Source organism: Styela clava, chromosome 6, assembly GCF_964204865.1.
Source record: "Styela clava chromosome 6, kaStyClav1.hap1.2, whole genome shotgun sequence".
Lineage (NCBI taxonomy): Eukaryota > Metazoa > Chordata > Ascidiacea > Stolidobranchia > Styelidae > Styela > Styela clava.
In genome coordinates this window covers 6,625,846-6,652,910 of record NC_135255.1, presented here as the reverse complement: position 1 = coordinate 6,652,910, position 27,065 = coordinate 6,625,846, and the positions used below count along the sequence as shown (strand labels likewise).

At 34.9% G+C, this 27,065-nt stretch overlaps 1 protein-coding gene across 1 annotated transcript; it reads left to right on the top strand.

Annotated features, from left to right (window-relative positions):
- The first annotated feature begins 657 nt into the window (after nucleotides 1-657).
- On the top strand, nucleotides 658-19,039 carry LOC120331177 (nucleolar transcription factor 1-like). Its single transcript, XM_039398237.2, has 22 exons — nucleotides 658-1,061; nucleotides 1,820-1,897; nucleotides 2,221-2,279; nucleotides 2,463-2,588; nucleotides 3,250-3,306; nucleotides 4,432-4,611; nucleotides 5,144-5,314; nucleotides 6,103-6,222; nucleotides 6,775-6,905; nucleotides 8,716-8,905; nucleotides 8,984-9,045; nucleotides 9,396-9,588; nucleotides 10,150-10,227; nucleotides 11,552-11,703; nucleotides 12,549-12,660; nucleotides 13,291-13,446; nucleotides 13,925-13,975; nucleotides 14,296-14,409; nucleotides 14,971-15,081; nucleotides 15,638-15,805; nucleotides 16,544-16,615; nucleotides 17,197-19,039. Exons 2-22 carry the CDS (start codon nucleotides 1,867-1,869, stop codon nucleotides 17,359-17,361), a joined length of 2,499 nt encoding a protein of 832 aa, XP_039254171.2. The 5' UTR covers nucleotides 658-1,061; nucleotides 1,820-1,866; the 3' UTR covers nucleotides 17,362-19,039.
- The last annotated feature ends 8,026 nt before the right edge of the window (nucleotides 19,040-27,065 follow it).

Here is a 27,065-nt window from a genome sequence, read left to right as displayed (position 1 = left end):
AAACAATATAACTAATCCCATACCAGACTTGGAATGGTAACCGGACGAGAGGCCGTGGTTCGCCATATGGATGAGCCGTCTTAGCGGCTTTCCTCTCCCCCGGGATAAATATGTAAATCCTAACCTTAGAAGCTATGATCAAATTATGCATGGACTTTATGCATACTTACATATTTTGCCACTCCATATTACTTTTACTCATTATACCGTTAGTTTGATTCATAAAGCCCAAAGTAGGTGCTTTTAGTCTTCCGAGTGCGTTCAAAGCCAGTTTCAGTATTATGTTAATTATGGTTTATACGTGGGCAGATAAAAATTATAATCGTTGGCTATACCATGTCTGGTACGTATCCTACTAGGCTGAAGAAGACTCATTTTCAGAAATTGTGTGCGACCTGTTCAGACCCCCAAGACCCTAACAAAATGAAGACAGTCCGAGGGCTTCAGTTAACCCAAAAAGCCGAAACTGCAGGTTTGTAACAATTGCTTTGAGGAAAACACATATTTATGACTTGAAACATCTGCAACTTGAAATACTCAAATGAATACGGCTTCAAACTATGATTATAAAGGCAGCTTTTGCGCTTTATTTCAAAATTCCAACATTCTCCCTTTTGTTTTGAATTCCAAGAGTCGCTGCCGCCGAAGAAAGTCGATGTTTTCGGCGACTCGCAGTGCTTTTTTCGGCTGATGTCTCTCGAAATGCCGAGATAGATACACCGGGAAAAATACAGACAAGCGGCCTGAAATCGAGCGTTCTGATTGGGCGTCGCTATCGATTTGCGTGAGCCCGTCTGTCTGGCGTGGCGTATTGCAGTTTCAAAGCGTTAGTACAGAATTACGAGGAGGGCGTGTGCAACCAGTTCAGATCGCACGATAGTTTGAGCTCACAGAATCAAATTAGCAGACGATTAAAAACGACCACTGGAATTCGGAAATACAGCAATAAACTAGGCCACGGTACTTCTGTCGACATCAAATATAAAAGACAACCCAGACCAGAAGACTGCAGCGACTCGTAAAACTGCAAAAACACGCACGATATCGGCGAAAAACTGAAGGTAAGATGCGTTTTCATCATGCATTAGTACTAATAAAGTTTACTCAGACATCGCGACTTTAAAAGTAAGGTACTGGTATGTGTTTTACAATGAATGTACCCTTGTGAGATAAATTTTGAACAACATCTTGCTAACTGAACTGGTCAATTCGTGGTCTCGTTAAACGAGATAGCGAGGTAAACTTTGCAATCGAGGTCCGCCATATTTCTCTCGCGTTTCGCAGAGAAAGAAGGCATTTTCATCATAGTTCATTTCAACCATCAGAGCGCGAAATTTCAATCATGGTAAGCGCGAGACCACCCTATTAGAAAAATACATGGTGTCCGAAAAATTTCCCGCGAATTTATAGTAATAGCAATTAATTTTTTTTGTTTTTGACTTCATAAAATAAAATTTTTAATTCTAACTCACAATTGTTATTACTATAAAATCCGGTGAAATTCTTAATTGTTTTTACTCAGTTACTATAAAATCCGGCGAAATATTTTGGACACCCTGTATAATATATAATTTATCAACTTTCACATTAAAGCATCCCAATTTCCAAGTACAAAATAATCCTTTTTCAATCTTAATCATTGTTGTAAACTTCACATGTATTCTTGTAACATGCTATAACCTCAATGGTATAAATAACGCTAACCATGTTCGTTCCAAATCCAATTGGTTGCTCATTTTTCATGCAAATTATCCATTTGACTGTTTTAAATAATTCAGAACTATGAGTGCAAGTGTCTAATAATGTTTTTATTTTTTAGAGCATTTGTCAACATTGGGAACTTCAGATTGATATTCTGATTTGAATATGAAAGGGGCAACTAAAAACAATTGTATTGGTAAATCAACATATTGTTATCAACTCAAATCATGTCTTGTGTAGTTTCGTACCGCATGTACTTCTAGTAGACGCGGCATAACAATTTTTGCACATGTCAATCCTAACCCCTACCTGACTTCGCCATCCAAATATTATGTCTCTTTTTAAATGAGGATGGATGTTGAAACTTCAAAGTAATCTGTAAAGTAAAATATTACAAATGAATAGGTGATCTTTAAACTACTGTTAAATCATAGTTTGAAGGAATGTTGAAGTATTTCAATAAAAACTTACAGAAATTTAAAATTCATGGAAATGACATTAATATTTACAATTTTGCAGGGAGTGAGGATGGATGGACAGATGCCACAACAAAAGAACTTTTAAATAAAATGAAGCAGGTATATTAGGAGATATTATAGTAGATCAATTTTTTTATTGATAAATGAAAAATTATTATTTATATGTTTAATAAAATTCATTGGATGCCATGAACAGATCCATCACATTTTCAGTTATCAACTAATATATATCAATGCCAATTTGCTGTAATCATGAATCTTCAATTAAGTTTCTTATTTTAGGCTATTCCGAATCCAGATGTTTCTAAATATAAAACGATGTTAGAAAAATTTGAATGGGACAAAGTAAAGATGGGTCGTTTCTCAGCTGAAGATTGTAAGAAACAATGGTTCAGAGTTTATAAGAAGGTTTGTTCAAGTATAATTCTTGTTTTTGTATCTTTTTACCAAGTGCACAATTGGTCAGCATGATATGGTGGGAGGTATTTGTTGACACTGAATTCCACCACCCACATGGGTTTAGGAGCAGTTAAACCAGGGGTGTGCAACATGTGGCCCGCAGGCCCGAACCCAGCTCATCAAGCAGTTGGTGTGGCCCGTGTATTCGCCCCCCACTCATCAAGCATAAAATCCCAATCCCACAGTGCATGTTTAAAAAGACGTTCACATGGGTAAAAATATGTGTATTGATATTTGCTCTTGTCGCTGCCCTAAATCTTTCGCCGTTTTGCCCGGTGACTTTATTACTGGAAGGCTAAGCAATGGCCGTATTCTCTTTGCTTTCTGGTTGCAGCTAATTTTCCAATTCATTGTGTGCATAGAAAAACTTATTTGTTTATGTGGCTCAGCTAGATGTCTGAAGTTAGTTTTATGGCCCACCAAAGTAACTTTATCGCCTTTCCCTCTCGTGTGGGATAAATATTAAATATGCTATTACTACCTATCGCCACTGTTGAAAGTATGTTATATACACAGAACACAGTATCTGAGAATTTTCAGTTGCCTTGGACCTTGGTTTGTCTGGGATTGACTTGCTATTGTTAATATTTTATATTATTTTCACATTCAGCTGAGAAAGTTCAAAACTCTGTCAGACTTAATAGTGGATTCTCTCGATTATATTGAGGTAAGTAAAATAAAGTTGCCAATAAAACCTGAATACATGTCGTAGTTATGCTACACCCAATACGAAAAGTAATAAAATGCTTGCTTTTTAATTTATATAAGATGATTGATAAATTTACTGTTAACTTACTGTTTTTTAAACATTGTGTCGTGAAGTCTTCAGCGTTATATGTTGAGGTTGTTTACACAACAGTTATATATGTATTCACTCTGACTTAAGCTCTGAACAAGTATCTACAGATATGTACGATGCTACTGTTTCATATGGACCTGTGTTTATCTGGTGCAGCATTGTCAACCCAATTTATTATGCCCTCTCTAAGCTGGTGGGTATGGGACTTGAAACCAGATTTTTACCTACAGGTCAACGTGGTGAGTCTTACCCAGGGGTGGGCAAATTACGACTATAGTTTTTATGGATATAAATTTCCATTAAATATATAGATGAAAATAACGTCATAATGACCCCGATTGTTACATTGTGCTTATTATTATATACACGATAGCCTAGCTGTAGGGTGTTGGACTTCCTTTTGTAATTAAACTGTTTTTTTTTCATAATTTTTCATATTGAGTTCTGAGCCACCAGCCAAGTAACCAAGTCTATTATGTGTAACTGGCCCGCTCAGTAAAATTAATTGCCCACTCCTGCTCTAACCCCTAAGCCAAGAGTCGGCAACCTTTTGTCGCTCGCGGGCCGAAGGTTGCAAGTCATTGGCGGGCCGCACATATTTTTAGAAAGTTGACAAACCGAACGGATGGTACTTTTTATAACAAAAATCAAGCAGTGATACATATCTCGAATAGAATATAGATTTATTTCCTGATTGCATCTCATAAAATTCCATTTGAATACTTTCAGCGCCATCGAACCCTAGTTTGCACTTAGCATCAACTTTTCTGCATTTTGTTGCTATTTGCTTAATTAGAATTAAATTACATGCTCAATAAACGAGTAATTGGGAATTATATAATTGTTAGGTTATAATATAATTTAGTCTAAAGAATATATTCGTCAAAACGGATGTTTTGTTACTATAATTTAGTGAAGCGTCGCAGGCCGGATTATAGTGCTCTACTGGCCGTAGGTTGCCGACCCCTGCCCTAAGCCATCTAATGTTTTCAGAATCCCTACAAAGGAAATGTGAAGAAACATCCTGATCATCCCAAACGACCTTTGACGCCTTACTTTCGATTCTTCCTTGGTGAAAGAGAAAAATATGCTGCAAACCACAAAGATTTAACCAATCTTGAAATCACCAGTATATTGAGCAAGAAATATAGGGAAATAACCATTGAAGAAAAGGTAGGAAAATATAGTGATTCATTGTTTGATCCAAATGCTGATGGAAATGGAAAACTGTGTATGAGTTGTACAACTTACAAGCTAAAGAATCGTAAAGATGTATCGAATTTGCATGTCATTTCGATCCTCATGGCTTTTAGGGCTGTTCAAAGAATTAATAAATTTTTTCGAATATCCTAAGTTATGTCGAAATCGCTACTTCATATTGATACGAATTCCTTTAAGTCTTACATAAATCTGTAATCACAACAAAAGTGCAATTCGACACTACTTTATTATGGTGTCTGTAGCTTGACATTTCATTGTCAACTGTGTCTTTAGCTATTCACAGATACATTTCTCTTTGATTTCCCAGTGAATTATTGTGACCTCACTTCAAGAAAAAATTTTGAAAATAAAAAAATAGGTTGGTGGTCTTGGTCCCTAATACCAAGATCTTTGCCTGTGATGCCATGCCAGTATATTTAGACCCAACTAATAATCTCTAATGGTGGAATAAAATATATTTCAGGAAATGTTTTTCATTTTTCAGGAGAGATTTATGAATGATTGGAAAGCTGAAATGGTTGAATATAGGAAGAATTTGGAAAAATTCAAACAAAATCATCCTGAATATTATGACAAAAGTCCGCCACGGACATCACGAACACCTTTGCAAATTTTCAATCAGGAAAACATGACTGCAGTTCCAGCTACAAAAAGTGTGAGTTAAAAATTTAGTATTGGGGAAAGAATATAATGGTTATTCACCTTATTCTCGAAACACGAAAGTTGCTATGGCAACTGCTCATTCATATAGAGAACCTCTGCTTCTTCCACGTCACCATGCAGAGTCTGGTATGGAAATAGCTAAACAAATGATTTTCAAGCCCTTTCTGTCAAATTTCCCCCTATTTTGGAACTCTTTCCTCATTCCTCCACCCCCATGCAATAAACTACTTTCGGACCTCCTGAAGTATGCGCACCAAGATGGCGCACAACCTGAACTCAGGTTGTGTACTAGGTTAGGGTTCAGGTTGTGCGACATCTTGGTGCGCATACTTCAGGAGTACCCTACTTTCTTTGTGCAATCTCTGATTAATCCTTTGATATTGTTATGCGCTGGTCGTACTCCCGTTTTTGTACAGTTTAAGTAGACTATTATGTGTTTATGAATAAATATAATAGTAACAGTAATAAAAAAGAGTAAAGAATAATAGTAGTACTACAGCAAATACAGAGCCAAATTGCTCCTCAAAAAAGGGCAAAATATCTCCCTGGTTAGGAAATGTGGAATTGTGAACAATTAATGATTTCCAGAAGCATGGAGTGACATTGTCAGACTAGGCCAAGGAGGGAAAACACCGCTCGGCCAAAGCATTTTGTGCTCCCCTCTTCTCCCGGAGATAATTGTGAAAATTCCTTATACCTCATGCAGCTGTCTAAGATGAACAATGAGTTAACCATTATACTATCTTGATCAATTTTATGTTTCCTTTTTCACAAATCTAGAAAGCATGGAAATCTAAGAAGCACGTTCAGGAGACTTTGAAAAACAAATACCACGATCTGGAAGATGATCAGAAATTACCATATATTTTAAAATCTATTGAAGAATGGGAAAAATACAAGGTAGTCCCACTTAATTTTTTTTTCAATTTTGTATTTAGGTTTGTCTTTTAGTAGAATATTGAAATTTCTGTCACTTTGAACAAGACCGACCGTATACAAGCAGCTACTGATATCTTATGATATGTTGATAGCTACTACTATTATGGAAAAAACGAAATCTTTGCATTTCGGCTTTGCTTACCTAATGTATTATCCCATGATTTAAATTTTTTGCTGGTCTGAAAGGGCATTTTGAAAGGGGCATAGTAATAAAATGCATCAATATTGGACCAATCTAAATAACAAATAATTTCCCGGGTGTCATCACAATATTAACATTATAAAATTTTCAATTTCTTTGGAGTCTTTCTTTAATTTCTAAATTTTAGAAATTTGAATTATACAGCAATTGAAGTTCTGGTCAAGTTACTGATTTTCAATCCTTCCACTTCAAGATCATAAATATTACAATCAAATCCAACGATTCTAATTTTAAAGCTGCCGATATATAATGATGGAATATTCACCAATGATTTGCTTTCATTTGAAATGATGATAAATTTCACTTCTCAGGAAGAACTAGAAATGTACAAGAAATCTCATCCGAATTTTGTACCAACGCCAATGCATACCAAGTCGGTGTTAACGATCAGCGATTGGAGAATTCATGATAAAAGCCTGGGAAAACCAGACAGACCACCAGCGTAAGTATCGCTCGTGAAGTTACAGTGTTACTCTCAAAAAACCAGAACCCAGGTCATTTAGAACAGTGGTTCCCAACCTTTCTATCCTGGCGGACCGGTAAAATTAAATAAAATGTACTCGCGGACCGGCAAAAAATTTAAATGACCGGAACAGATAATATAATGCAATGTCGGGCACTCAATATGCTTTTAGACAAAAGAGGCACACCTAAAAACATTTCACACGAAGAAAAACTATCAAATAACTTGCCGGCCAAAAATTGACATGGGCGAAACATAATGTAATACCATCTATTTTCGTAATAAAATGCAGTACTGGGCACCGATTCTGCGTAAGAAAAGCACGCATAAAACATCTCACATAAAAAACATGTACATGCCAAATAATGTATAAACACAATTAACTCTAGTGAGAATTTTGCTGCTGTTTCGTTTCCAATATTGGGTTGCAAACGAGGCCTCAAAGAAGTTTCTGCAACACATAGCTCTGCAGAGGCGTGCATCAGATTTCTTTTCTTCGTTTTAATTGAAGCTAGTGATGGAAATGTTTTTTGCATAACGCAGTAACTGATTGAAAATGCGGACAACAGTTTTATTGCTTGATTACTTAGCGATGGGTATTCGCCATCGAGAGATATCCAAAATTGTGACAGTGATTCTTTCTTAAATCTGGACTGTAAAGTAGAATCACAAATTTTAATCAAGGTTTTCTTTTTCATCGGGTTCATCATACTAGTCCCTCTGCAGTTGATCGACGCCTCAAAACGAAATGAATTTACATTACAATGACAAAGTCGTCGGTGACTTGGCAAGTTAGCACTAGGATCAAAATCATACTTTGTCTGCTTAAAATATTGGAAAAGATCACTGCTGCCCATGTTTTTTTGCGCGTCTCGTGACCACCTGCAGGGTCGCAACAAGTTCATATCTTACTGGAATATTATACTGCTCCTGAGTGTTTTCCGGTTTCAACAAAGGAAATATGCATAACGTTTTATATAGAATATAGATGGTCATAATAATCAGGGAATATGACGCAGAATAGAAAAAGCACGTGTGCCGATTCTTAGATTTTTGAAATTTGCCAGATTTGATGGAGTGCATTCGCGATGAATCGGAGCCGAAAAAGTAAAAAGTGTGATTACTCGGCGCCTAGATGTCGCAATATGACGGCGGGAGAGAAAATGCTTAATAAACCAACCCAAACTCGTCTTCGGTAAAGCGATCGGAGCGCATTCGCGATGAATCGGGGTCAAAAAAGGGAAAGTGTGATTACTCGGCGCCAAGATGACGCGAAATACGTCGCAATATGACGATGGAAGAGAAATTGCGTAATAAACCAACGCAACCTCGTCTTCGGTAAAGGGATTGAGACGAAATAAAAACGAAGAAATTTAACGAAATTTCCCCCGGACCGGCAAAAAAGCTTCACGGACCGGTACCGGTCCGCGGACCGGCGGTTGGGAACCACTGGTTTAGAACATATCCTAGAGAGAACATAACTTTTTTGCGGAGCGTCCTAGATCACTAAAACTGATATTGTTACAAAATATTCAATGAAGCACTGTTAAAAAAATACACATAAACAAATAACCGTTTTTTCATACATGGGCACAGGATTTATAAGGTGATTAATCTGCTACACCATCACAGTTAAGTCGAACACTTCTGCTACACCATCACAGTTAAGTCTAACACTTTATTATCCACTAGGCCATCATGCTGCCAGAGTTGTAAAGGAAGGAAATTATTCACAATTTAAGGAATGAAGACTACTTCATGTCTAATAATAATTCATTCCTATTTATAGGAATGGGTATAATCTCTTTTGCACTCGAATGATGGTGAGTGATGCAATGAAACATTTGTCAAGTAGGGATAGAATCATGGAATGCGGACAAAAATGGAAGTTACTAACTGATGCTGAAAAACAGACATATCAAACGGAGTTTTTATCACTGAGGGAAAATTACAGATACGCTTTGAAGAATTTTCTCAAAGTAATTTTTGCCTACTTTCAATTTAAATTAGTGTTTAAGCATCTTTTGTACCTTATTTTCAATATTTTTGTGTTTTAGTCACTGACTCCAAGACAAAGGGAAGAATATTTAGAAAGGAAAAAAGAGACTGAAACGAAAAAGTAAATATAACTATAGTTTTATGGTCATGATCCAAGTATACATGAATGCCAGGAATGTGAAAATGAATTGAATAGAATATTCAAATCAATGGAAAATAATTATATTCAATGATTTAGATTCTTGATTTTGGCAAATCTGTCTGTAATACCAAAAAGGTCTTTTAATATTTTGACTGTAAAAAAATAGAATTCTTCCAGTCGAATCACTGTTAAATAACTATTCAACTTCCAATACCCGCCATGGACAGGTAACAGGACAAGAAGCTGTAGTTCGTCATATGATTAGGCCGGCTCATTGACTGTACTCTCCCCAAGTTTATAGCAATGAACTCTTTTTTGTTGACACACAGGAATCAAAAAAGGAAAGTTCCCATTCAAATTAAAGAAGAAGTAATTTCGGAAGAAGATTCCACCTCAGAGGAGGAATCTACATCGGATTCCACGAGCAGTGATAGTAGTGATGACGAAGGAGATGAAGAGGAGGAAGCGGATGAAGAAGCAGAAGAAGATACAAGTCAACCTGCTTCTTCATCCGATGCAAAGGTAACATTCTTTATTTTTCTTATTTCAGCTGTCATATTTGGATTCTCATCCAGTGCTAGGATGCAAATTTTAAGAACAGATTCTCTTTTGTATCAAACCAATTTACAGCAGGTTTTCTCATTTTTTGAAATTCGTTTATATCTCTATGCAAGCTACATCTTTATGACACGCCTCACATAACTTTCGAAACACCAAATATATCGCTAGTCGTCGACTGCAGTGCACTTTACCCATTTGCTGAGGTTGTCTAACGTCTAAAACGCTGGTTGTGACGACTGACAATATTCCAAGTACTGGTTTAAACCAGCTGAATCCCACCACTGTTTTATCATATTGTTGTCAGAGTTTTGGGAACCACTGGTCTACCCGAGGAAATTCCCAGGTTTCGTCTCAAACTGTGTTCACTGGTGAGCAATTCACCACCATAATTTCATATTGTTCCTGTAGCTGTTATTGGCCATTTATGGATCACTAAACTAAGGTGACCGTACATTTAAACCCACGTGAGGTTATCCCTGCTCTTTCATGTAGCGGTATTAATTATTATTCTTACTTCTTCAGGTTACAAGTTCTGCTCCTCTTCGACCAACCACACCCATCTCAGCTTTGTTTTTGTATCAAAAAGCTCATCGAGAGAAGGTTTCTAAGCTTTTATTTTCGTTGTATTGTATTTGCCGAACGTGCCTTCCGTCTATTGTAATTAATACGAAAATAGAAGTTGCAAATGCATCATAATTTGAAGTTTAATGTGGTGATTGTTTATAAGAAAAAATGAGTGTGGCCCGCGTGCTTCCGGAATGGTGTATTTTTGGCCTGGTAGTAAACAAAGTTTGACGACCACTGCTCTAGGTCATCGTCGCTTGGTTTATTTTTTTTAGACAACTGTGCTTAAGAATTGGGTGAAACCTACCGTATTTATTCAATTATAACGCGCACTCGTGTATAACGCGCACCTTTAAATTTTGAATGAAAATTGGTATAAAATTCTTTTTTTCTTTTTTTCTCTACTAACTACTGGTAAGCACATAAAGTAACAACTCACAGCATGAACAAAAATTTATTAAAAGCACACAGTAATTCAAAACTCTTCAAAATCGGATTCAGTCTCTGATTCACCAAACAACTGTTCGATTTCTGTTTGGGTTTCTTCTAAATCTTGAGGCAACTTTTGTGCAATTTTTGTTTTCTGGCGTAGTGCAAGTCCATGCCTTCTCATAAACTTTTGTGCCCAACCATTAGATGCTTTAAAGGTTGAATCTTTGCAAATCTTTTGTGCACGGAGTCTAATATGGAGCGAAGTGACGATGTACCCACTAGATCTTTGATCAACTATCCAATCATAAAGCTCCTTCTCCAACTCTGGGTACCGAGCTTGTCTCCCTCGCCGCGCTTTCTTTGTTTTGTTCATATCTTTTAGAACAACTTTCTGCTTTCTCCAATCTCTGACATTTGTCTCTGGTACATTGAATTCTCTAGAAGCTTTTCTATTTCCATGAGTTTCCGCATAATCAACAACCTCCAGTTTGAATGCAGCCCTATATGCAGAACGTTTTTGTCTTGCCATAATAGATAATGGGTAATATATAATGGGTATCTACAGTACAGTACGATAATGGCAAATAAATATTCTCAACACAGCGGGAATGTCAAACGCATGCTGAGCTGTCGCATGTGCGTGTGCTTGCACGAAATCGAACGCTTGCACGAACGTCAAACGCACGCTGAGCTGTCGCATGTGCGTGTGCTTGCACGAAATCGTCCTGCATTGGAATGTGCATGCGCGAGCGCACGCACGTTTCAGATGTTTAAAACCACATTTTCAATACCGCATTTCTCAGACCTCGTGTATAACGCGCAGCATTGATTTTTGCCTAAAATTCAGTTCAAAATTTTGCGCGTTATAATCGAATAAATACGGTAGATGCTTTTCCACAATTTTTTTTTTAATTTTTCATTGTTTCAGTTTACTGAGAAACATCCCAAAGCATCAAAAAGTGACATCACGATCATGCTCGCACGACAATTCAACAACCTTCCTCAACAAAAGAAGGCTAAATATATGAGGAAAGAAAAAGAGCAAAGAGCATTGTATAACGAACAAATGAGAAAGCATTTGTAAGTCATTTTCCCTTTTTAACTCGGTTTGACTTGAGGCTTCATCTTGTTCATTTTATGATAGGACTGAGCTTCCAATCGTGTAGGAATTCCTACAAGGAGATATATCTTTGTATTTTGTGCTTTACTAGCTTTACTAATATTATTTTCTTATTTAGCAATATACATCATATTCATTAACACATTATACACTATTCAATCTGTTCAAAAGCCAAAGTGCGAGTGCAACTTTCATGTAACAATACCTAAGGATTAATTAAAGATTGATTGAATATCTGAAACAGTTTTCATGCATATTAGGGGATGAATAAAAAGTTCCAAAATAGGTGAAAGAAGGACTTTGTCACTGTGACGGGACGTCTTTTTACATCTTTCATACAATCATGGATACAGGGGCACAGCATGCATTTTCAAAGGGGGTTATTAAAATCAGAATCTAGAATGCCTATGAGGTTACTGAAACAGTCACTGCGAATCTGTGATTATGTCAATCGTTAAAACAGCTGATTTTTCTCACTTCATAATGATTTTTCTGTTCTGAAAAATATTCAATCCATGACCGATACAAGCATTTGAAATGTTTTGCCAATAAAACGTTAATATAATTATGTTTAATGTAACTTGCCGTTGCGTTGATTTCGACAAAACAAAAGCACTTCCACTTTATAATATTACAGCAATCTGCGAACATAAAAATGTTTGGTTAACAGCCTGGTGACATCTAGTCTCGATTCGTATATTGCGAATTCATACAATTTGATCTGTTCCTGCTAATATTGTCACCGCTTCTGTGAAATAGGCTAAACTTTCAATTTACTGACATAGAATCATTTTTTGTTTTGTAGACTAAACGAACAAGCTAAGGCAAGCAAGGAATCTACTCCTGAATTGAAGCCAGTCACCGGTGAACAAATTTATCAAGAACAAACTAAAGAAAATTTCCTGGTGAAAGCTGGCGTAAGTATATTCGTATGACTTTGGAAAATTTGGCAGAAAAAAAAAAACGATATTCTCGTTAGAAATCGGCGGTGTGGCACATCGTGCTAAGCGTTAGTGATACGCTCGACACTGCACCTCAGATTAACTTGCGGGGGTTCGAATCCTATAGGGGGATAATTATGTGCGAGAGGATTGCTGGTTCACGTAACTGTTGGTCGGTTACGGCTTCTTCCACCATCAAGTCCATGCATCTGAAAATAAATAACTGACTAACTAATCCCATACCCGACATGGACTGGTAACCGGATGGGAGGTTGTGGTTCGCAATGTGAATAAGTCGCTTATAGGCTATCTTTACTTCGGGATAAATATGTATATCCTATCCTAACTATAGCAAATAGTGCATTCCCACCATTTAGCCAATGATTTGGAGTTGGCTATTTTGGACCTTCCAAGAATTAACTTTTTTATATCAGTGGTTTCTTTACAGAGCCTTGTGCAGAGCGAAAGTGTTACAACGCCTAATACGAAAAAGTGCAATATTATTTATTTATCATTGCCGGCATTGGGTTGGAGGGATTAATATGGTTATATGAAAATTTGGAATATGGTTTTGTCTTGATTCCAACTGTTCTGGTCAATTTCTAGGGTTCTGCAGAGAAAGCTCAAGAATTGATGAGAAGTTCTTGGACGCATATGAACAAAGAAAGGAGAAAGAAATATATCAATATCGCCCATCAACAAAATGCTAAAAATATAGCTGAACATCAAGCGACAGTGGCTGCCACAAAAGGAGGGAAAAATGTGAGTTTTTTTTTCTATTTGTTGATTGTTTGTGATATGGTACAGGGTGACCAAAAAGCAGCACCCGGGTCATTTGGAACATATTTTAGAGGAGAATACAAATCCTTTGTGTAAAGTGTCCTAGATTACTGAAACTTTTGGGTACAATCATACATAAACATAAGTTCAAGTGTTGAATAAATTTTCTTCAATTTTATAGATAAAATTATTCATGGGTTTAATTCAAGTTTTTTAAGTTTAAGTTCAAGTTTTTTTTGCGTATCAAACAAGTTCACTCATACTAAAGTCACACATGCCCGCTAACCTGCCACAGGCTGCAAATATTTTGACTGATGATGCTTTTCCAGACTGCTTCATTATATTGGTTTTATTCTCAACACACTGTAAAGAACAGAAGATAGTACCTTTATTTATTAAACTGTTTTCTTATTATATATATTTTGCGTTCCGTTGAATTTTTTTTTTTAAATATTTTCAGAAATCTAAAGATTCGCCGGCCCCCGTTGAAGAGAACATTTCACAAAAAGAGGTAAAGAGCGGTCGGTCCCCTGCTTTTGGAAAAAATTATGAACATTTTTACAACTGCAAATACCAAATTTTAGATATATTTATTTTATTTAAAATATTTAAACTATTGATTGTTAAAATAATATTAATGTGTTTTCATCCTCCGTGCAACATTGTCAGCCCCCTTTTTAAACTTGAAGGCCATTTTTGCTTTCGGTCGTTGCACTTTTTTTGGTCACCTAATCATGCTATTGAGTACTGACTAAAAGTCATGTTGAATTTAACAAGAATTCAGGTTAAAATACGAGTTAGTGTTAAAACATTTATTTATTCCTCATTTAGATTAAGTCATATTTGGCATTGGAACCGAAAAAGGTTCCAAAAGATGGGCTACTACTATTTCGACAAGAACATAAACCGAAGTTGCATCATCTCATGCCTAATGCAAGAAATCAGGTATCGTATGGTGTATTTTGTGTAACAGTTAAATTCTCCACCACATTGCTGGATTGAAGTTAAGCAAGATTGTTAATGTATTACTATCTTTGCATTTAATTGGAAATGTCTTCGATTTCATTTGAAACCGAACCGGCATTTCTCAGGACACTGAAATTTAAGAATTTTGACCATCATTTGATCATGTGATCCCTAAATACTGATATGCTAAATTAGAACTCGCATTATATACTTTGAATGAGATACAAAAAATATGAAACCGCATTAAATAATTGTAAATGTGACAGTGCTGAGTGTAGTAATATATACCCGCTGAGAATAATTGGATTCAACTGCAACCAATACGGCTGCAGTGGGTAAGCACTTTGTAGGACTCGCATTGATTATTGGTGTAAATTATTTAATTTAATGGCAACAATTATAATGAAGTATGTCCCAAGGGCCAGTTTGTTTATTGTGAGCAAGACTCGTGAAATAAAGTTGCTGTTATCGGGATTTAACTCTTTAGACATATATGTACATTTCGTGCCATCTCAATTTCTTAACTTGAATCTATTTCAGGAACTACTTCGGATATGGAGCGAGATGTCAACTAAAGATAAAGGAAAGTATAAAGAAAGAGCTAAAGCAGGACTCGTCGAATATAACAAGAAATTACAACGATGGATTAAGGTACGATAGGCACATTAGGGATCGTTTCGTAAATTGTTGTAGACCTATGGATCGTTTTGTTATTATGTCGTTGTTGTTCTTTGACATAAAATAAAAATGGCTTTTCTCTTTAATTACTGGACCAATACTTATTTATTCTTCAATTTTCTATGAATCCTGTGGGATCTGATATTTCATTCAAAATTTCGCTGTATTATTTTTTACTCATGGGAACACTGTTTTTAACTTGTGTCAAGCGGTTCTGTGATCTAATTTCAGGCCTACAGCTACGGTATTGGCAAGTTACCGTACTGCATATGATGTTTGGGGAATTGATGATAAAAATTTTCGTTTTGCTCTACATGTCCATATATTTGAGCATCGCTCTCTTTTTTCTTAGTTAAGGCCACGGTACCAATGTATTTTTGGTTTGAAGCTGCTAAATAATCAGAAAACAAGATTTCTGCGTAAGAGTATTACTACTCAACTGCAGTCAGTCATTTTACCTTCATGAACCTTGTGTTCCAGCATTGCCCTCTTGTATTCTTTTTATGATCCAATATTATTTTAATTTCAGTCTCTACCACCACAAGCTCATGATGCTTACCAAGCTCAACTAGCGAAGAAAACAAAGGCACCAGTCACACAGAAGAATGAAAAAACAGCAGTCTCGAATGGGAAGAGAAAGAAAGCAGCCGTAAAGACTGGGCCAACTTCTAAAAAAGCGAAAATAGCACCAGCAGAGGTATTTTTTATATAATGTACTAAATCCCAGGTTCCAAAAGTTGTGAATCAATTACCTTCTTCTATACAAATCATGATGTACTAGTATGGATAGTACTATGACGATTGACGAACAATAAAATATGAAGGGGAACTTAAGAAGTTTCACAATATAGGAAAATATAATCAATGCCATACATGAGCTTGTTTTTGTGCACATAAACCTTTTGTCGCTCGCGGGTCAAAATTAAAGGTCGCAAGTCATTGGCGGGCCGCACATATTTTTAGAATATTAAAAATCGAATGGATGACCGATGAATCACATTTCATCACACAGATCAGAAGTTAAATTTTAAGTAGCGCGCGAAGACTGACCATTTGAATATTTTTTGCGACAATATACCATTTGCACTTAGCATCAACTTTTCTGCATTTGTTGCCATTTGTCTAAATTATAATTAAATTATAAGCTCATTAAACGAGTAATTGTGAATTATATACTTGTTACGTTACAATATAATTTAGTCTACAAATAAATTCTTTGGCGTAAAGAATATAATCGACAAAACAGCTATAATTTGTTACTATATTTCAGTGAAGCATCGCGGGCCGGATTATATTGCTCCGCAGGCCGGATTATATTGCTCCGCAGGCCGGATCTGGCCAACAGTCATATTTGGTTGATGGGTTTTGATTTTATTGTCACCCTCACCCTCTTTCAAACATGTCAATTTAAATCAAAATTTTGAATTCTTTTTAGGAATCCGATGAGTCATCAGATGATAGCAGTGATGAAGAAAATGGTGATTCATCATCGTCGTCATCAGAGGATGTAAGCATAAAACAATTTTATTTTATACAAAAGCATACTCTGTGTGTTGAGCTCATAAAAAAATACCAAATTTATCCTAGTGGAGATACTGGGAGGAATAATTTGAAACAATGTGTGTGGATCTAGTTAAAAAAAAAAAGAAATATGACAATTTGCACTACACAAGTTCCAGTGATTATTAAGAATTTAGTTTCAATCAACTTATATTTCATAATCATACCATCTACCAGCATGTTAGATGCCTAGCAGACAATGTTTTCGGAATGATATAGAATCCAATTAATAGCTATCTTTTATTTCATAAGTTATGTGATATCATATGATATACCATTTCTTGACATAAAAAGTTTTTTTGCCGTTGAAGGAGAAAGTCGCCAACATTCTTCTACTTTTATTTTCGTTTCCAAATTCCGGGACTTATTTCGTCCATAATTTTGCTATTTTCATGCATATTACACCTCCACATAACACTCCCATCAGACTACTATAAGCCATATTTTTGGCAAACCTGGTGAAAATATAAATTGCTGCAATGGTGGCATGAGTTACGTATATTCAAAGCATTGCTTTCTTGTTTTCAGAGTGATGGTGATTCAGATTCTTCCAGCAGTGATGATTCCAGTGGGGATAGCGACTCGTCATCAAATGGTGGTGCAACCAAGTACAAGATTACTGGCCAACCACAGAGTGGAAGTAGTGATGATTCATCTTCCTCTTCTGGAGAAGATGAATCCGATTCAGATTGAAATGTTTGCTATAACAAGACTTTAGAGAAGGCTATTTAATAGCTGGTTGCGAGACAAAAATCGATACAAGTGAAAGGGTCTGGGACCATATACTTTCTGAAGATATACCGAATATGCCTAATGACTGAAGTTATGGGAAGAAATGTAGAATTTATTTTTTATGGCGATTATTGAATGAGCCCTTTTACGTTCGAATGATGATTTATTGCAGAAATGGAATTTTTTTTGAGAAAACGTTACTTAGTTTTTAATGTTGTTATATTTAGCATTACATTATGTTGGGAAGATATTTTATGTCACTTTGTTCCAATACATGATCATTATGTAGTGAAGTTATACAAAACAAAATATTAAAATAAATTGGATTCAAAAAACAACATATAAATTAACAAATTTTCCATTATGCATGCCTCAAGGAAGATAGGTTCTTCAGGAAAATTTCAGATAACTGAAACTTGAAACATCTGTTACTTTGCTATTCACATTATCATGTCAATGTAACAATGGAACTTGTATTATAATTCATCCTCGACTCTAAATCTTTTTTTAGACTATAATGTATATCATTCACTTTGCTATGAATCCTTTAATCTTGTTTTGAAAAAATACTGTATAAAGATTATTCGTTACAATCGCTATTTAATGGTGTTTCACCTGACTGCCAACTTTCCTTTGGGTTTTATACTTCATGTTTTTTTATTCATTTGATTATTAACTGGAACTTTTTATCGATTTATATTTTCACTATATATAAATGAGTAACTGAACATTCGTTTTTATATATAATTTGAGGATAATAATTTTTACATTAGTATAAATATCTTGAATATTAATGTGTTTGAATACCTCTGCACTAGCCCAAATAATGTGGTTATGTTTACCACATACTACATTACACAACAGTAGTGCTACAATGGCTCAATGGTCTTTTCATGAACGATAAAACATAAGCCAACATCTCAGTTTTCTCTCACTTATATTGATCACCATCCATAAGTTCAGTGGTTTCCAAACTTTTTATCATGGTCACCAGTATAATTGAGTTACCAGAATCTCGATTTCCCTTTTCCGAAATTATAGTTCCCAGTACTTATACCAGAAGCTCGGTTACCCTTTTCATAAAATTATAGTTCCCAGTGCCCAACTCCACAACTTGATTTTCAACGACGACTATTTCTAATCCAGCTCGAATTTTAGCCCATTATGTCTCTAATGACAATGCGACTGACTACATTGTGATGCAACAATGCTGACAGACTTGATGCGCACACTGCACGTCGAGCTTTTTCGTTGACTAGCGAAAATAATGGGTATTCACGAAAGAAGTTGTTGAGACGGGGGGGGGGGGGCTGTGGGGGTACCTACAGAAGTTACTTACCCAGTTTGGGGACCAATGCATTCTTGTATTCTTGAAATTTTCCATATTGGCATCCAATGTATGTTGCAGCATGTGTATCATTAGGAATTTATGTTGTATAAATAATATTTTAGATTTGTATCGTATGTGTGGTAAGAATGATTACTATGGGCAAGAGTATGTGAATATCAATTAAGGTTGCGTGTGCCCTACTTTGTTAAATATTACAATCATTTTTGTCTGCATATACTTTAGTCTAATATGTGTATGAAGGTTATCATGGTTACTATTTTATAATATTATTACCTATTCTTAGTGGAATTTTTTTTTAAGTCTGAAATTTTGTATAACTTTGTTACATGGTGGGCAGGTTGAAGGATCAAAAGTTTCAAGCCGAATATGTTTCGAAGACTGCTTGGTTGGCTATTCCAATCAACTTCATCTAAACTAGTCCATTCACTGAAGATAAATGGATTAATTGTAATTGATGTAATTAATTACAGTTTTTCATGTAATTGTAATGTAATTGAGGCATTTACAGTCTGTGTAATTTTTTGGCTCAATTACACCAGGGGTCACCAAACTACGGCGGTGTCCTTTCATCTGGCCCGTCGCAATAACACGAAAAAGGGCGACATATTTTTTCAAGGGCGTTTTCCGAGAAACGCCTTAATATTTCATTTTGTAACATTAGCCAATCAGCAAGATGGGGAAAAGTGACGTAACAATATTCACATCCGTTAAGACACTCAGACAGATTTTCAGTCGTGGTTGTAAACAATACCTCATTTTGCGATTTTGAATACTATTCCTTAGTTTTTAGTTGTGTTTCGGAAATTTAAGTTCGAATCAATTAAGTGAATCATCATATTGCCTTCCTAGGAGTTGTAGTTTAATTAATAGTAGTAGTCAAAAATTAGTCTACAAATGGGTGGGATAAATCCATGGGAACACTGGCTGTCTGGTTTGATTCTGTAAATTCTTGCTACGCGAAACTCGGAATTTTTTTGAGGGTAGCGGTAGCGTCAAGGGTAAGGACTGCTTCGCTCTGTGCAACATGTCCATATATTTGAGCTTTGCTCTGTTGTAATTTGGTATTTTTTGCACGGAGTAATTGGAATATTTAAGGGAGTAATTGTAATTGAACTGAATTAATGTAATTGATCCAACTCTGATACCGAATATTTGTTGAAACCAGATTATTAGAGAGCTATAACACCTCGCAATGATATTAATACCGGGAATAAAATATAGAAAAAATAAACTAATTTTCCACAAATTATCTAGATCGTAGCTCTCTGTGGATGCTTCAAGGTGTGAAAAATATTTACTTCCCAATACTCGAATATTTCATCGTTTACTATAAAATACTTCACATTTAGTGGTGGATTTAGGTAATGAACATCGAATTTTAGTGGATGACTGTACAGGGTCTTGCTCCGAGCAAAAGGAGTGAATAAACATTTTGAATAACTCAAAACGAAATAAATCATTAAACTTTATAATAAATGTTTTTGGGTATGCAATGAATTCATATATAAATCTTCAGAGGACTGTAATTACGGTTGATAGGTCGAAAAATATCATGCATACTTCAATTCGGAAGATTTGTTGGGAAGCGACGTCACCGTAAATAAATTGTAGCAGTCCAATTATTACTGCATTCGGCATCTCAGCACCCACCATCATTAAGGATTACTCGTATGGCGAACCACGGCCTCTCGCCCGGTTACCAGTTCATGTCAGGTATAGGAGTTATTTGTTTTTCGGAAGCATGGATTTGATGGTAGAGGCAGCCGTAACCGACCAGCGGTTACGCGAACCACCCTACGACGGTGAGAAGTTATAGGGCTGGTCCAGCGACCCTCTCGCACATTACAATCCGGCATGGGATTCGACCGCCACACCGCCGAGCTTCTTCCCATGTAATTTTACAACAATCGATCAGACTTTTATTTCTCTTATTTTATTCCTCTCTTATTTCAGATAGCTGATAGATAGATATATTTTAGGCGTCTTTTTGGGCGTTTGGGCAAGTTTCACGTTCTTTTTTATTGTTTAATATTCAATTATATAATACAAAATATAAAAGTAAAACAGCCATTTCAAACAAAACAGGCCAAAAAAACCTGATATAAAACGATAAACAACTGTTTTAAAAAAATCGTTTCGAACAAATCTTTACCGGAATATGATTTTACCGAAAGCCACTCTATTTTTCACGGAGGAGAGAGGTAGAGAGTACGGGGATTACCCAAAATGAATCATAAAGATGTCAAACTTGATGAGGCCAGCATACCACTGTGAAGCTAGCAGCACTTTCAGCCAGAATATTTTTACACATTGAATATAGGTTCCACGCGCATATAGTGTTCACTTATAGGTAAATATGAAAATTGAAAATGCTGATCAAAATATAATATTGTCACGAAAATAGATGAAAAATCTTTAAACTGAATGAATACATTAAATTTAACAAGAAAATAGTGTTCAAAAAAAGACTAACTAAGCGAAAAATGAATTTTCAGGTATTCCGCAAATACAAAGTTTCGGAAAATTATCCTTTTCGGAACCTCGATTCCTCGAAAACCGCCAATAAAGGCAGCACTACGACATATTCGGATAAAAGCACATACATTATAGATTCGATTTTATTATGCCAGAACAGTAGCAGCACGTTTTGACTTGGCCATATATAATACCAGAAATAGCGTATATTCCTCGATTTTTAAAACAAAGGTACGTAACATATTAAAAAAGGGTTTGTATTTCAACTAAAGTTGCAGGATAATTGATCAAATATCTTTTTCTCTTTGTCGCACATCAATACTGTACGTCTATTAAAGTTAGAATAAGTTTCAGAAAGTATAAAGTAATAATAAAAATTTTGCGCACCCCCTTGAATTAGTTTGAGAATTTCGAAAATTGTCGTTTTTGGATTAGTGATTTCTCAAAAACCGCCAATAAAGGCAGCATCACGACACATTCAGAGAAAAGCACATACCTTATAGATTCAATTTTATTATGTCAGAACGGTAGCAGAACGTTTTGACTTTGCCATATATAATACCAAACATAGCGTATACTCTTCAATTTTATGAACAATGTGGACGAAACAAATTTGAAAAGGAATTGTATGTCAACTAAATTTGCTGAACAATTGATAAAATATATATTTTTCTCTTTGTCACACATTAATACTGTACGTCTATTAAACTTAGAATGAGTTGCAGAAGAAAAGTATGAAATACCAAAAAAATATTTTACGCCCTCTCGTGGATTCTTTTCAAAATTTTGAAAAATTATCGATTTTGGAAGGGGAATTTCTCGAAAACCGCCAATAAAGGCAGCACTACGACACATTCGGAAAAAGTATATACCCTATAGATTTGATTTCACTATAACAAAACAGTGGCAGCATGTTTTGACTCGGCTACATATAATACCAAAATAGCGTGTATTCTCAGTTTTATAAACATTGTCGACGTAACAAATTTAATAGGGATTTGTATTTCAACTGAAGCTGCTGGAAAATTGATCAAATATATTTTTCTCTTTGTCACAAATGAATACTGTACGTTTATTAAACTAAGAATTAATTGGGAAAGTTTAAAATAAAAAAAAAAACATTTTACGCTCTCTATAATGGGTTCTTTTCTGAATTCCGAAAAATAATCGTTTTTGAAAGGGCGATTTCTCGAAAACCGCCAATAAAGGCAGCACTACGACACATTCGGAAAAAAGCAAATACCTTTTAGATTCGACTTCACTATACCATAACAGTAGCAGCACGTTTTGACTTGGCCATTTATAATACCAAACATAGCGTATATCTCAAATATTTGAATAGCGTATATGTTCACATATTTTGAAAAGGTTTGGTATTTCAAATAAACTCACCTAATATCGTAATATTCCGTTTTCTTACTTTTTCAAACACCGATACTGTGTGTTAATTAAACTTGGAATAAGATGCAAATTGTATGAAAAAGTGAAAAATGTCTTACAACCTATATATAATTTTTCAATTTCCCAAGCATGCCGTTTTTGGAGTGACGGTTTCTCGGACAATGGCCAATAAAGGCAGCAATACGACACTTTTGGAGAATAGCAGATACGTTAAAGATTCGATTTCACCAAACCAGAACAGTGGCAGCACGTTTTGATCTGGCCATATTTAATACTAAACATAGCATATCATTTTCAATTTTATCAACTATGTATATGTAACATATTTAAAAACGGTTAAATATTTCAACTAAATTTCATCAAACACTTTTCTCTCTTGGTCATACATCAAAACTGTACGTTCATTAAACTTGAAATTAGTGTGCAAATCTTAAGATGCCAAAAAATGATTTGCCCTCTAGTGGATCCTTTTCTGAATTTCGAAAAATTATCGTTTTTGAAAGGGCGATTTCTCAAAAACCGCCAATAAAGGCAGCACTACGACACATTCGGAGTAAAGCAGATACCTTATAGATTCGATTTTATTATGTCAGAACAGTAGCAGCACGTTTTGACTTGGTCATATATGATACCAAACATAGTGTGTATTCAAAATGTTATAAACAATGCAGACGTAACATATTTAAAAACCGTTTGGTATTTCAACTAAATTTACTAGATAATTTATCAAACATCATTTTCTTTTGGTATACATACATACTGTACGTCCATTAAACTTGGAAGGAGTTGCGTAAAGAAGGAAATACCGAAAAAATCATTTTACGCCCTCTTGTGGATTTTTTTTTGGAATTTCAAAATGATATCGTTTTTGAAAGGGCGATTTCTCAAAAATTGCCAATAAAGGCAGCACTACGACACATTCGGAGAAAAGCAGATATCTTATATATTTGATTTCATTATGTCAGAACAGTAGCAGCAAGTTTTGACTTGGCCATATATAATACCAAACATAGCGTGTATTCAAAATGTTATAAACAATGCAGACGTAACATATTCAAAAAACGTTTGGTATTTCAACTAAATTTCCTAGATGATTTATCAAACATCTTTTTCTCTTTGACATACATATATACTATACGTTCATTGAACTTGGAATAAGTTGCGGAAAGTATAAAATACCAAAAAGCATTTTACGTCCTTTTGTGAATTATTTTCAAAATTTCAAAAAATTATCGTTATTGAAATAGCGATTTCTCGAAAACCGCCAATAAAGGCAGCATTGCGACACATTTGGAGAGAAGCAGATACCTTATAGATTCGATTTTAATAAGTCAGAACAGTAGCAGCACGTTTTGACTTGGCCATATATAATTCCAAACATAGCGTATATTTTCAAATTCATTAAAAAATGTAGATGTGACATATTTAAAATCGGTTTGGTATTTCAACTAAATTTACTGGAAAATTCATCAAATACTTTCTTCTCTTCGGTATACAACAAAACTGTACGTTCATTAAACTTGGAATTAGTGTGCAAATCTTAAAATGCCAAAAAATGATTTGACGCGCTCTTGTGGATCCTTTTCGGAATTTCGAAAAATTATCGTTTTTGAAAGGGCGATTTCTCAAAAACCGCCAATAAAGGCAGCACTACGACACAGTCGGAGTAAAGCAGATACCTTATAGATTTGATTTCATTGTGTCAGAACAGTAGCAGCACGGTTTGACTTGGCCATATATAATACCAAACATAGTGTGTATTCAAAAAGTTATAAACAATGCAGACGTAACATATTCAAAAAACGATTGGTATTTCAACTAAATTTCCTAGATAATTCATCAAACATCTTTTTCTCTTGAACATACATATATACTATACGTTCATTAAACTTGGAATAAGTTGCGGAAAGTATAAAATACCAAAAAGCATTTAACGTCCTTTTGTGAATTATTTTCAAAATTTCAAAAAATTATCGTTATTGAAATAGCGATTTCTCAAAAACCGCCAATAAAGGCAGCACTACGACACAGTCGGAGTAAAGCAGATACCTTATAGATTTGATTTCATTGTGTCAGAACAGTAGCAGCACGTTTTGACTTGGCCATATATAATACCAAACATAGCGTGTATTCAAACTTTTATAATTAATGCAGACGTAACATATTTAAAAACGGTTTGGTATTTCAACTAAATTTCCTAGATAATTTATCAAACATCTTTTTCTTTTGGACATACATATATACTGTACCTCCATTGAACTTAGAATGAGTTGCGGAAAGTATGAAATAACAGAAAATCATGTTTCGCCTTCTTGTTGATTATTTTCAAATTTTCGAAAAATTATCGTTTTTGAAAGGGCGATTTCTCAAAAACCGCCAATAAAGGCAGCACTACGACACAGTCGGAGTAAAGCAGATACCTTATAGATTTGATTTCATTGTGTCAGAACAGTAGCAGCACGTTTTGACTTGGCCATATATAATACCAAACATAGTGTGTATTCAAAAAGTTATAAACAATGCAGACGTAACATATTCAAAAAACGATTGGTATTTCAACTAAATTTCCTAGATAATTTATCAAACATCTTTTTCTCTTGAACATACATATATACTATACGTTTATTAAACTTGGAATAAGTTGCGGAAAGTATAAAATACCAAAAAGCATTTAACGTCCTTTTGTGAATTATTTTCAAAATTTCAAAAAATTATCGTTATTGAAATAGCGATTTCTCAAAAACCGCCAATAAAGGCAGCACTACGACACAGTCGGAGTAAAGCAGATACCTTATAGATTTGATTTCATTGTGTCAGAACAGTAGCAGCACGTTTTGACTTGGCCATATATAATACCAAACATAGCGTGTATTCAAACTTTTATAAACAATGCAGACGTAACATATTTAAAAACGGTTTGGTATTTCAACTAAATTTCCTAGATAATTTATCAAACATCTTTTTCTTTTGGACATACATATATACTGTACCTCCATTGAACTTGGAATGAGTTGCGGAAAGTATGAAATAACGGAAAATCATGTTTCGCCTTCTTGTTGATTATTTTCAAATTTTCGAAAAATTATCGTTTTTGAAATAGCGATTTCTCAAAAACCGCCAATAAAGGCAGCACTACGACACATTCGGAGAAAAGCAGATACCTTATAGATTCGATTTTATTATGTCAGAACAGTAGCAGCACGTTTTGACTTGGCCATATATAATACCAAACATAGCGTATAATTTTCAATTTTATCAACTATTTAGATGTAACATATTTAAAAACGGTTAGGTGTTTCAACTTAATTTACTGGATAATTCATCAAACACTTTTCTCTCTTGGTCATACATCAAAACTGTATGTTCATTAAACTTGGAATTATTGTGCAAATCCTAAAATGCCAAAAAATGATTTGACGCCCTCTTGTGGATTATTTTCGGAATTTCGAAAAATTATCGTTTTTGAAAGGGTGATTTCTCAAAAACCGCCAATAAAGGCATCACTACGACACATTCGGAGTAAAGCAGATACATTATAGATATGATTTCATTATGTCAGAACAGTAGCAGCACGTTTTGACTTGGTCATACATAATACCAAACGTAGCGTGTATTTAAATTTTTATAAAGAATGCAGACGTAAGATATTTAAAAACGGTTTGGTATTTCAACTAAATTTTCTAGATAATTTATCAAACATCTTTTTCTCTTTGACATACATATATACTATTCGTTCATTAAACTTGGAATAAGTTGCGGAAAGTATAAAATACCAAAAAGCATTTTACGTCCTTTTGTGGATTATTTTCAAAATTTCAAAAAATTATCGTTATTGAAATAGCGATTTCTCGGAAACCGCCAATAAAGGCAGCATTACGACACATTTGAAGAGAAGCAGATACCTTATAGATTCGATTTTGATAAGTCAGAACAGTAGCAGCACGTTTTGACTAGGCCATATATAATTCCAAACATAGCGTATATTTTCAATTTTATTAAAAAATGTAGATGTGACATATTTAAAAAGGGTTTGGTATTTCAACTGAATTTTACTGGAAAATTCATCAAATACTTTCTTTACTTGGGTATACAACAAAAATGTACGTTCATTAAACTTGGAATTAGTGTGCAAATCTTAAAATGCCAAAAATGATTTGACGCCCTCTTGTGGATGCTTTTCAGAATTTCGAAAAATTATCGTTTTTGAAAGAGCGATTTCTCAAAAACCGCCAATAAAAGCAGCACTACGACACATTCGGAGTAAAGCAGATACCTTATAGATTTGATTTCATTATGTCAGAACAGTAGCAGCACGTTTTGACTAGGCCATATATAATTCCAAACATAGCGTATATTTTCAATTTTATTAAAAAATGTAGATGTGACATATTTAAAATCGGTTTGGTATTTCAACTAAATCTATGGAGTATCTGCTTTT